The sequence below is a fragment of the Sinocyclocheilus grahami genome, unplaced genomic scaffold, assembly GCF_001515645.1.
Source record: "Sinocyclocheilus grahami isolate Dianchi unplaced genomic scaffold, SAMN03320097.WGS_v1.1 scaffold20.1, whole genome shotgun sequence".
In the NCBI taxonomy this organism is placed as follows: Eukaryota; Metazoa; Chordata; class Actinopteri; order Cypriniformes; family Cyprinidae; genus Sinocyclocheilus; species Sinocyclocheilus grahami.
Window position 1 is genome coordinate 2552186 of NW_015505199.1, and position 12815 is coordinate 2565000.

Here is a 12815-nt window from a genome sequence, read left to right on the forward strand (position 1 = left end):
TTAAGGGGGTCTGAATACTTTCCGTACCCACTGTATATATACATTATATATTGTTTTTAGGTTTTAAATTAGAAAGAAAGACTTGTGTCTTTGCGAGACTTGTTCATTAGCCGCAGCACTTCACGTCTGATGTGTAACCCACTTAACAAAGTGCAGTAAACAGTAAAAAAAATTGCGGCACAAATTAGTGTTTATTAGTACATTAATAAATGTAAAATAATTTGAATACAAATACTAGTTTACAACATCCAGCAGCACAGTGAACTGTTTTGCACACCTAAGGCTAAATGGAGGTTGTTGACACCCCCTCGAACACTCAAATTCACGCTAGCTATTCAAATTCATGCTATTAAAAATAAGATGGTAGCATAAAAATGAATAGTTTCCATGGATCTAGTCTTTGCATCTGTTTGTTTGATGTTTGAATCAGGTCTCCTCTGTTGGAATAGAATTGGCTGATGGCGCTGTCACAAAAAATTAGGGTCCTAGTAGAAATGCGGTCCTAATTTATTGATGATAATTGTTTAAATTAATATAATAATACTTTTGACTCATCCATTTTATTAAAAATGGTTTAAAGGCTGAAATGTGTAGTGTATCATTTTATAAAACTGTTTTTGTGAGAACTTGTATCTAAACTGTAAATCATGCTTTTTACAGTCATTTTACAGTTTAATATGTTACTATAAACATTGCCCTACCCTGCTCATATGGTATTAATTTTATTTGTGCAGGTCTTAGAAAAGGTCTTAAAATCTTAAATTTGAGCTTAAAAATCCTGCAGAAACCCTGCTTAATTGAATTTATGATTTGTATTTGTTTCATACTAGTGCAATTATGATGTTTGAATCAGGTCTCCTCTGTTGGAATAGAATTGGCTGATGGCGCTGTCACAAAAAATTAGGGTCCTAGTAGAAATGCGGTCCTAATTTATTGATGATAATTGTTTAAATTAATATAATAATACTTTTGACTCATCCATTTTATTAAAAATGGTTTAAAGGCTGAAATGTGTAGTGTATCATTTTATAAAACTGTTTTTGTGAGAACTTGTATCTAAACTGTAAATCATGCTTTTTACAGTCATTTTACAGTTTAATATGTTACTATAAACATTGCCCTACCCTGCTCATATGGTATTAATTTTATTTGTGCAGGTCTTAGAAAAGGTCTTAAAATCTTAAATTTGAGCTTAAAAATCCTGCAGAAACCCTGCTTAATTGAATTTATGATTTGTATTTGTTTCATACTAGTGCAATTATCTTTTTATTTCAGTAATTAGTGCTCAGCCTTAGTACATAATACTAACAGAAGATCACATTGGACCAGTGTTCAAAACATCAGTAAAAATATTAGGATGTTTTTTTTTTTTTTCTTTTTGGTCATCTCTGTTGATATGGTTTTGCTCTCCAGCTTGATGAGGAGTTCCTGGGCAGACAGGAAGCTCAAGCCCAGTTGTTGAAGAAGGAGGAGAAGATCAATGAGCTGGAAGCTGAAATTCAGTCCTATAGAAACCAGGTACCTATGCTTCTTTTCTTCTTTATTTTGACCACTTCTGTCACTGTTTTTGATGGCATTGCTGCTGGGATTCCTTTCTTTCTATTCTCACTGTTTTATTTCGGTCTCCCTTTCTGGATTCTCTGTGTTTAATTATTTTTCTTTCTGATATTGCTTTGTTTCGGTGTTCGAGACTGACTGTTTGGTTAGTTGACATAAAATTATGAGAATTGAAGATCACGACACCAAAGAAGGCTGACCAGTATAAGTAATTATTTCAATTAAATTGGGAGCTTTTTCCTGCGTCCTGCTAGAAGTAATCAGTGCCCGGTGTTTCAATAAAAAAAAAGCTAAAATGTGATTAGTGTTTAAAAATCCATTTGCACCGCCATCATGTTCTAGCTAGCCAACAAACAGAGAAGGGTTTTTTCAGCTGATGACGACTGGGTTAGCGGAGCAAAGGAATCAGTGTGGACCTCAAAAGTCGTTAAATACAGCTATACCAGCCAGGATGACTTCTAGACACTTACTGGATGATAACATTCTAATCAAACCTGCCAGATTCTACAAGTCCAAGATGCACTGAATAATTTAGTCTAAAATGTGTTTTTTACCTACTAGCCTGTTATTCAGTTCATTATATTAGGAGAATGAATAGGTCCCATAGAGTAAAGGACATCACTCGACTGCCCTTGCACAGTTCAAATAAATTATGGTTGTCATGAAGAAATTGAAAATGAAATGAAAAGTGTCGTTTGCGGAATTACATTTAGATCTACTCATCTTGGGTCATATTTCTTTTTATGCGTTTTTGCAGCATTGTGTTTTATAACCAATCGCACACAAATCTGTTGAGCTTATGAATGCAGTGACAAATCAGAGAAACGCTGGAGTTTTGATCGGTGCAAACTCGCAGACTGAATTCTGCACTCTTGCAAATTCTCTCATCATAAAACAACACAGTGCAGATGTATATATGATGTAAGTAAGATTATTTCACAGTGTAGATAGCTTCATTGATTATAACGGGAGTTGTTTTGAAAGCACCTAAACTGAAGTCAATGATAATGTTAGAATATTTGATAATGTTCTTTGCTCAAATATTTTATGATATTACACCTATATCTGGTACTTGCCTTAAAGATGGGCTCAGAATCAGAAGGAGCTTTATTACCAATTATGTTTACACACACAAGAAATTTGACTTGGCAACAAGAGCTTCCAGTGCAGAAGAAAGTACACACATAGTGCAAACATACATGATAGTGCAGACATACATAGAATTACACAGTAAAGATGAAATAACACTAATACAAGAAAAAAAGAAAAATAAATAATGCACTATATGTAGAAATAGAAATATAGAGAAAAAAATATAATGGTTTAAATCAATGTACAGATATGTTATTTACAAGTGTACCGTTTATGTAGTTTACAGTATACAGTTTCCAGATACTATGTATAAAATGTCAGTTATGATGGACAGTGTGTAGTTGTGAACTTCTTAATTGTTGGCTGGATATGGCCTCCGGGAAAAATCTGTTCTTATGCCTGGCTGTTCTGGTGGTCGGTGCTCTGTAGCGCCGGTAACAGGCAACAGTTTGAAAAGAGAGTGGGATGGGTGTGAGGGGTCCAGTGTAGAGGTCTTCACGGGTCCACTTGGATCTGAGAACCCGAGGTTCGACCCGAGACCCGAGCGGGTTCGGGTCCAAAACTTCGACGAGTACTTTGGACATGGGTCGGGTTCGGTATTAGTGGCCTCGAGTCTCGGGCTAATTTAAAATAAACATGCTTTTTCCAAATGGACCCGACTAGACCCGAATTCTTTTAAACTATCCCGAGTGTTTTCACTTTCATGTTAAGTGAGGAATGCACATAGAAAAGAAGCATACGTTTGTAACCTCACACACAGAAATCATCTTATAGATATGAGATCCATCAGGAAAATCCACTCGCTTCATTATGCTGCGTGTTCATGCAGGGCTTTTTTTAAATTTGGTGTGCAGAAGCCTTTCGCTGGAGATCAGGTTGCAGACAACACTAGCGAATCCATGAATTATTAGGCTATCGATTTTTATCTAACCATCACGTTTATTTTTCAAATCCACTGGTCACAATTGAAAGCCGAGCTCAGAAATAACTTGTATCCATCAGGCAGGCACTAATATAAAGTAGCCTAATAATAAATTGAATAAATGTTAAATAAATCAAAGTAATGGAGAAGCGGCCAAATCAATCAGCAGGACACCGGGATTTTTCCTGACGGACTGCAGGGCTGCAGGCTGTACACACGTCAATGCTGTTTACGTTCGATTCCAGTCGGGTTCGACATTAAAAGCCGTCGGACTCGGGGTCTAATTTCATGGGGTGATTGGGTGATTCGGGTCGATTTGGGTCGGGTACAGATTTTAGGACCCAAGAAGACCTCTAGTCCAGAGTGATTTTCTTAGCCCTTTTCCTTACTCTGGAAGTGTAAAGATCTTGGAGGTTGGGCAGGGGGAACCAATAATCCTCTCAGCAGTCCTGACTGTCCGTTGTAGTCTCTTGATGTCTGATTTGGTTGCTGAGTCAAACCAGACAGTTATGGATGATGTATGGATACACAGGACAGACTCACAGACTCAGTGATGGCCGAGTAGAACTGTTTCAGCAGCTCCTCAGCTGGCAAAGGAAATACAGCCTCTGCTTGGCATTTTTCACAATAGTCAATGTGAATGTCCCACTTCAGGTCCTGAGAGATGGTGGTGCCCAGGAAGCTGTTCATAATGGTGAGTGGGGGGAGTGCAGGGGGTTTCTCCTGAAGTCCACTATCATCTCCACTGTTTTGAGCGTGTTCAGCTCCAGGTTGTTATAACTGCATGGCCTTTTTCACAATAGTCAATGTGAATGTCCCACTTCAGGTCCTGAGAGATGGTGGTGCCCAGGAAGCTGTTCATAATGGTGAGTGGGGGGAGTGCAGGGGGTTTCTCCTGAAGTCCACTATCATCTCCACTGTTTTGAGCGTGTTCAGCTCCAGGTTGTGATAACTGCACCAGACAGCTAGCTCTTTAACCTCCTGTCTGTAAGCAGACACGTCTCCAGAAAGGGTCCAGTAATGTCCTTCAGGTAGGCCAGGACTAGTCTTTCAAATGACTTCATGACCACAGACGTGTGAGCGACAGGTCTGTATATTTGTTAAGTCCATTGATTTTGGTTTTTTTGGGGACCGGAATGATAGTGGAGCGTTTGAAGCAGCAGGGAACTTCACACAGCTCCAGTGATCTGTTGAAGATCTGTGTAAAGGTGGGGGCCAGTTGGTCAGCACAGATTTTTAGACAGGCAGGTGAAACACCGTCTGGGCCTGAATTTTTCTTAGTCTTCTGTTTCCTGAAGACCCTGTTCACATTATTATTATACATTATAATTATTATTATTATTATTATTATTATTATTTTTTGTGTAATGATTTTTGTTATTTATAATGATTTATAATGTATTGGCACGAAATTAGTAAAGTATCGGCTATTTGGTTTTTATGAGCCAATTCTGAATATTTAATTTCTTCTGCATATTTTAAGATTATTAGAGCAGCATGTCACACAAATGTAAAAGGATAACAATAGATAATGGCAAAAAATCTTGAAGTGCATTTTCCCTTTACAACCACATATCAGAGTTTTTAGTGTTTATCTTTTTAACACTGTAACATTGATTTATAATATCAGTCATTTATTGGTAATAGTTGTATATTATTGGACTTTATATATAAATTAAATTAACCTGCTCTATTACAATGAAAGCTGTGGCACTACTGCACATGGAAGTTTCTCTGTGTTTTCCTTACTTTCTGGCTCACATTGCTTTATGTCTTTACCCCTCTTCTCCACTCTGTCCTCAGACTCAAGACTCTTCGTTGTTGTTTTTTCCTTTTTTTTTTTTAAGGGATCCCAAACCCCTCACACTGACATGACAAATAGGGCATCAACTGAACAGTTTGTTTGATCAATTGCTTTTTGGCTCACCGGGCTATCGTCGATAGAGCAGATCAATTCTTAAATAATGGTGGCCAATGAGCGAAGTGAAAGTTTGGAGTGCAGGCAGTTAAGCTGATCCATCTTTTTGGGGTGCGATCGTTTGCAGCAACGCAAAATGTAATCACCCAGTCGATTCTCTACAATTCTCAGTCATGCTGACTCTTAGCCTTGAATTATCTAGAGGCTGGCATGCACGCAGTGTGAATTAGAGCACACCTACTTGTTCAATAAATCCACCATCCCTCCACCCCCTACAACCTCTTGTAGCTGTTTGCCAGTCAGGATGAATAGTGTGAATACACCAGAGTAATGTATCATACTTGTTTTCTTTAAATGTTTGATGGAGGTTTGAGGTAGAGGTGTTTTGAGGGAGAAAAGGGTTATGGTCTTATTAATCTTTTATATTTACTCATCTGCCTGAGTAAATCTGGAAGGACAGGTACTGTATGTCTCTGCTGTACACAAATGTAACCTTACACCTCATAGGATCTTTTATTTTTATTTGCTTTCTGATATTGTCATGAGAATGCCATGAGCTTATTGCAGGTATGATTCCTCTGAAGTTGCATAGGGTTTAAGGACTTTGCTCAATGATGAACTTCACACAGCTCCAGTGATCTGTTGAAGATCTGTGTAAAGGTGGGGGCCAGTTGGTCAGCACAGATTTTTAGACAGGCAGGTGAAACACTGTCTGGGCCTGAATTTTTCTTAGTCTTCTGTTTCCTGAAGACCCTGTTCACATTATTATTATACATTATAATTATTATTATTATTATTATTATTATTATTTTTTGTGTAATGATTTTTGTTATTTATAATGATTTATAATGTATTGGCACGAAATTAGTAAAGTATCGGCTATTTGGTTTTTATGAGCCAATTCTGAATATTTAATTTCTTCTGCATATTTTAAGATTATTAGAGCAGCATGTCACACAAATGTAAAAGGATAACAATAGATAATGGCAAAAAATCTTGAAGTGCATTTTCCCTTTACAACCACATATCAGAGTTTTTAGTGTTTATCTTTTTAACACTGTAACATTGATTTATAATATCAGTCATTTATTGGTAATAGTTGTATATTATTGGACTTTATATATAAATTAAATTAACCTGCTCTATTACAATGAAAGCTGTGGCACTACTGCACATGGAAGTTTCTCTGTGTTTTCCTTACTTTCTGGCTCACATTGCTTTATGTCTTTACCCCTCTTCTCCACTCTGTCCTCAGACTCAAGACTCTTCGTTGTTGTTTTTTCCTTTTTTTTTTTTAAGGGATCCCAAACCCCTCACACTGACATGACAAATAGGGCATCAACTGAACAGTTTGTTTGATCAATTGCTTTTTGGCTCACCGGGCTATCGTCGATAGAGCAGATCAATTCTTAAATAATGGTGGCCAATGAGCGAAGTGAAAGTTTGGAGTGCAGGCAGTTAAGCTGATCCATCTTTTTGGGGTGCGATCGTTTGCAGCAACGCAAAATGTAATCACCCAGTCGATTCTCTACAATTCTCAGTCATGCTGACTCTTAGCCTTGAATTATCTAGAGGCTGGCATGCACGCAGTGTGAATTAGAGCACACCTACTTGTTCAATAAATCCACCATCCCTCCACCCCCCACAACCTCTTGTAGCTGTTTGCCAGTCAGGATGAATAGTGTGAATACACCAGAGTAATGTATCATACTTGTTTTCTTTAAATGTTTGATGGAGGTTTGAGGTAGAGGTGTTTTGAGGGAGAAAAGGGTTATGGTCTTATTAATCTTTTATATTTACTCATCTGCCTGAGTAAATCTGGAAGGACAGGTACTGTATGTCTCTGCTGTACACAAATGAAACCTTACACCTCATAGGATCTTTTATTTTTATTTGCTTTCTGATATACAACCTCTTGTAGCTGTTTGCCAGTCAGGATGAATAGTGTGAATACACCAGAGTGTAATGTATCATACTTGTTTTCTTTAAATGTTTGATGGAGGTTTGAGGTAGAGGTGTTTTGAGGGAGAAAAGGGTTATGGTCTTATTAATCTTTTATATTTACTCATCTGCCTGAGTAAATCTGGAAGGACAGGTACTGTATGTCTCTGCTGTACACAAATGTAACCTTACACCTCATAGGATCTTTTATTTTTATTTGCTTTCTGATATTGTCATGAGAATGCCATGAGCTTATTGCAGGTATGATTCCTCTGAAGTTGCATAGGGTTTAAGGACTTTGCTCAATGATGCAACTGGTTATGGATTCTTACAGCGATCAGACCTGGAAACTTTCTTTTTACTTACCCTGAACCTTCACCACTGCATCATGCCGTCACGCAGAAGTGCACTGCTACTGGGCCAGCAGGATTCAAACTTGTTTTTAGAAGCATAAATAGATTAATGGTCCGTATGTTAGCACAGGGGCTAAAATATTAGCACAAATCCACTCCCAAGTCCCTTTTATTTGCATTCATTGTCATCTTGACCTTTTTTGTTATTTTTTCCCCCCTACTGCTTTCCTTTCATTTTCTCCTTTCACTTTCCTACAGTGTGGTTAATTTTAATTTGTATTATTTTTTTTCATTATATTTATTGTAAATGGTTAGCTGTTCATGGTTACATTTATTAACATTCATTTTAGGTATCATGAATAAACAATGAACAATGTTTTTTTTATAGTATTTATCATTTTAGTGTTAATGTTAATTTAAAACTACAATTTGCATTAATTCATGTGTTAATAAAATTATTGTTCATTGTTAGTTCATAATACTTACTGCATTAACGTCTTAAACTGAGCTGAACCTTATTGTGAAGTGTTACTCAAATACTGTTCAAAGGTGTGGGGTCAGTAAATTTAAAAAACAAAAAACTTTTATTCAGCAAAAATGCATGAGGCTGATTAAAAGTGATAGACGTTTATAATTTTACAAAATATTTTTATATCAAATAAATGCTGTTCTTTTTGAACTTTCTATTTATCCTGTAAAACAGTGGTTGCCAACCCATTGATCACGAATCACTATCGACTGGTAGATCTTTATCACTGTTCCAGTAGCTCCGAAATACATCAGAAAAATAAGTACAAAAATACATTACACTTCTCCATTCTTTTTACTGTATTTTTTTTGTACTTATTTTTCTGTTATTTTCGGGAGCTACTGAGACAGTGATAAAGAAAAATACATCATGCAGCTCACTGTTCATGAAATACAGCAAGAAAATATAAATACTGAATTGGGGGTGAGGGGTTATATGAATGTATCACTGAAGGGAAAAAGTTTCGTCTTCAGAAAAGTTTCGAATAGCAATGGCATTTTCTTCTCCTCTTGCCTCTATATAAAGTGGTATTTTTAAGTGCAGCGCTGCTTTGTTTACAGCGGTAACCAAAGAAACGCTGAATCGCTGATGTTATTTTTAAGGCCAGTTTGCTTGTTATAGAGCAAATGACCAATAAATAAATGTCCTTAAAAAATAAATAAAAATAAACTGAATCGCCAATGAATAATCATGATCGGTGCATCACTAATTAAAATACTAAATAAAAGGCCTCAAATTGGAAGTACAATCTTTTTCAATCAATTCATCAATAGGTAGATCTTGTCTTTCATAAAGGCAGAGGTCAGGGATCTTGGGCTTGAAAAGGTTGGTGACCACTGCTGTAAAACAATCATGGTTTTCACAAAAATATTTTGTGAAAATATTTTGGATAATGTGACACTGAAGACTGGAATAATGGGTGCCTAAAATTTAGCTTTGCCATCACAGGAATAAATTACATTTGAAAATATATTAAAATAGAAAATGGTTATTTTAAGTTGTAACAATATTTCAAAAAAGCAAATCTTACTAGCCCAAGTTTTTGAACAGTAGCATTTGTTTTAAAGTCATTTTAGAAACAAGAACTGAATTAATATGGAGCATGTATCTGCTGTTTGTTCCTTTTTGTCTCTTGTTTTCATAGTTCGGAGCAGTTCCAGTGGTGTTAACGTCAGTGCAGTCTGTACCGGCCTTGTCTTCAACTGCCTCTTCCTTATGTCCCCCTGCCCCACCTCTTCCTCCACCTGTTCCTGGAGCTCCAGCTCCGCCACCTCCACCACTTCCACCAGGCTGTGCCTCCATGCCCGGGATGCCTCCACCTCCTCCTCCTCTGGGGCTGGGCGTGCTGACATCCTCCACAATCCAACTCATACTGCCTTTCGGTCTCAAACCCAAGAAGGAATTCAAGCCAGAGACTTCCATTAAGCGCCTCAATTGGTCCAAGGTAACATTTTCTGTACCGTAAATAACTTTTCTTTAGTCTTTAACTTCACTTAAACCCTTACGGGACAGAATCCTCCTGTGGTGCTCAAATGTGGTGGCGACAGTAGCATAAAAGGACAGATGTTTGTGAAGTAACCGAAGAAAACTTTCCTGCCAAGCGTCATTAAAGCAAATGTTGCTCTATTGTGAAGGATCACACTTTACTGTATGACTGGCTGCTCTGGTTTCTCGGCAGATGTTGCAAGACGATGTCTTTCGAGTTGTGTTAGTTTATAAGATTAAGATTAATATTTAATCTCTGTCCTTTTTGCCACCATCATACAGATGTTTTTAAAGAACCCACCATATGCTACATTTCATCCAAAACCTGTTTGTAATTAGCCATTAAAAGGACTTTTTTTGAACAGCTGCTTGAGAAACTGACGCCATACAATATTCATGGCTCTTGACCGAAGATTTTTAATATTCATTAACAAGAGCTTTGCAGCTCAGGAAGCCAAAGACAAGACAACTGGTTAGGGCTGGGCGATATAGCTAAAAAATTTATCAACGATATAATGTTTCATATCATTCGGTATCGATAATTATTGACATTTTTTATAACCTTTTTAAAAATAAAGGGCAATATAATTTTTTTTTTTTTTAATTTAACCACTGCATTTTTAAATTAAACCAATTTATTGAGACAAACAACATATTTTTTGTTTTAACTGTCAAACACACAATAAAAATTAAACAAATATCTAATTTCTAATGTTTTATATGCAGATTAAATAGGTCTTAATGAAACTTTTGGCTTGTCTCCTGAGGCCACAGGAGGGCGCAATGAGCAAAATAATGCAGCGCATTTAAATTGTCAACGCAAGGAAATAAATGTCTATTAAAAAAACCTGTATTACCTCTAAATTAACTGATATAAATCAAATATAATTTCGTAAATTGCATAAACAATTATGAACAAAACAGCATCATGTATTTATGCATTGCTTAATACAAAGAGCCAAATCGCCCATCATGCAGATTGGATTTAAAAACATAAGAGAGACAGTGAAAAGGAATAAAACTCCACAAATTCACTACGTGTTTTCTAAAAGTTTAAACTGTTTTAAATTTGCATGGCTACATCTCTTGTGTGAGACGCGAGTGCAGCAGTCATATTTGTCCATCATAAATGGCTTGGTTTTGGTTTTTTACCTAATCTTCTCCGCATTGAGCTTCTGTATTTCTCTAATATTTTGAATGCATAACACAGCAGCGGCGCGTCTCGTGGGCTAGACTAACAAAACATTCAAATGCAACAACGTCACTTACATCATTATCACCGCGTCTCGTGTGCCACTGTACGCTCCCTGACGCACTCCTAACATTCAAATGCAAATGTTTATTTTAAATTCGACTAATTAATTTTTTTAATTCACAATCTCCCCATCACAGGCAGGCACAGCACTCAATTCAGCATGTGTTTGTGTTTGCTGTCTGCGTCACTCATAACACGTGCCTATATCGTGCACTATATCGAATATTTTTTATATCGTTATCCAAGAAGGTGTACCGTCGATAAATATCGATACCGTTTTATCGCCCAGGCTTACAACTGGTGCACCATGGGAAACATTCCATCCTGTGCCCGTCAGAGGGGAAGAACGTAGCAGCACATGTTCGCTTAATCAGACACGTGGTTGGGCACATGGGTTAATCACTTCCACTAAGAGGCTACTCTTCAGGCTTAAGTTCAGTCAGTTACTGAGCGTTTGATTTCTTTGTACATGTCCTCCTGGAGCAGATTTGAAGAGCTGTTATTGGCTCAGATATTTGGCAGGAGTGTGAGGTCTGTTCATTAGCACAGCCGGTCTCACTGATTACCCTTTCAGTCTTTATCTCAACAAGAAGACTCCATTAAACTGATCATTCCACAATGCTCTGCTCTCCCCCAATGTTACCATGGCTTTCTTTCTAACTTCCAGATTAGATCTTAGAACAGCATTAAGATACTGTTTGTAGTCTTTTCTTTGTCTTATCATGAATGAAACAAAAATTTAAATGGTCATTTACTCATCCTTATGTCATGCTAAACCTCTGCATAACACAGCAGCGGCGCGTCTCGTGGGCTAGACTAACAAAACATTCAAATGCAACAACGTCACTTACATCATTATCACCGCGTCTCGTGTGCCACTGTACGCTCCCTGACGCACTCCTAACATTCAAATGCAAATGTTTATTTTAAATTCGACTAATTAATTTTTTTAATTCACAATCTCCCCATCACAGGCAGGCACAGCACTCAATTCAGCATGTGTTTGTGTTTGCTGTCTGCGTCACTCATAACACGTGCCTATATCGTGCACTATATCGAATATTTTTTATATCGTTATCCAAGAAGGTGTACCGTCGATAAATATCGATACCGTTTTATCGCCCAGGCTTACAACTGGTGCACCATGGGAAACATTCCATCCTGTGCCCGTCAGAGGGGAAGAACGTAGCAGAACGTCTGTTCGCTTAATCAGACACGTGGTTGGGCACATGGGTTAATCACTTCCACTAAGAGGCTACTCTTCAGGCTTAAGTTCAGTCAGTTACTGAGCGTTTGATTTCTTTGTACATGTCCTCCTGGAGCAGATTTGAAGAGCTGTTATTGGCTCAGATATTTGGCAGGAGTGTGAGGTCTGTTCATTAGCACAGCCGGTCTCATTGATTACCCTTTCAGTCTTTATCTCAACAAGAAGACTCCATTAAACTGATCATTCCACAATGCTCTGCTCTCCCCCAATGTTACCATGGCTTTCTTTCTAACTTCCAGATTAGATCTTAGAACAGCATTAAGATACTGTTTGTAGTCTTTTCTTTGTCTTATCATGAATGAAACAAAAATTTAAATGGTCATTTACTCATCCTTATGTCATGCTAAACCTCTATAAGTTTCTTCTGTTGAGCATAAAAGAATATATTTTTTGAAGAATCTGGGTAACAAACAGTTGACTGTAGCCAATGACTTCCATAGTATGGGAAAAAGTACTATGGAAGTCAATGGTTATCCACGTTCTTCAAATGATCTTC

The 12815-nt window shown here is 37.3% G+C and overlaps 1 protein-coding gene across 1 annotated transcript in view; it reads left to right on the forward strand.

The window, feature by feature from the left end:
- Window positions 1–12815, forward strand: part of LOC107556337 (protein diaphanous homolog 3-like) — a 215796-nt gene that overhangs the window by 14355 nt on the left and 188626 nt on the right. The window contains exons 6-7 of the mRNA XM_016239434.1: window positions 1414–1518; window positions 9457–9756. Coding sequence (XP_016094920.1) covers window positions 1414–1518; window positions 9457–9756 — 405 coding nt within the window. The remainder of the gene's footprint in view (window positions 1–1413; window positions 1519–9456; window positions 9757–12815) is intronic.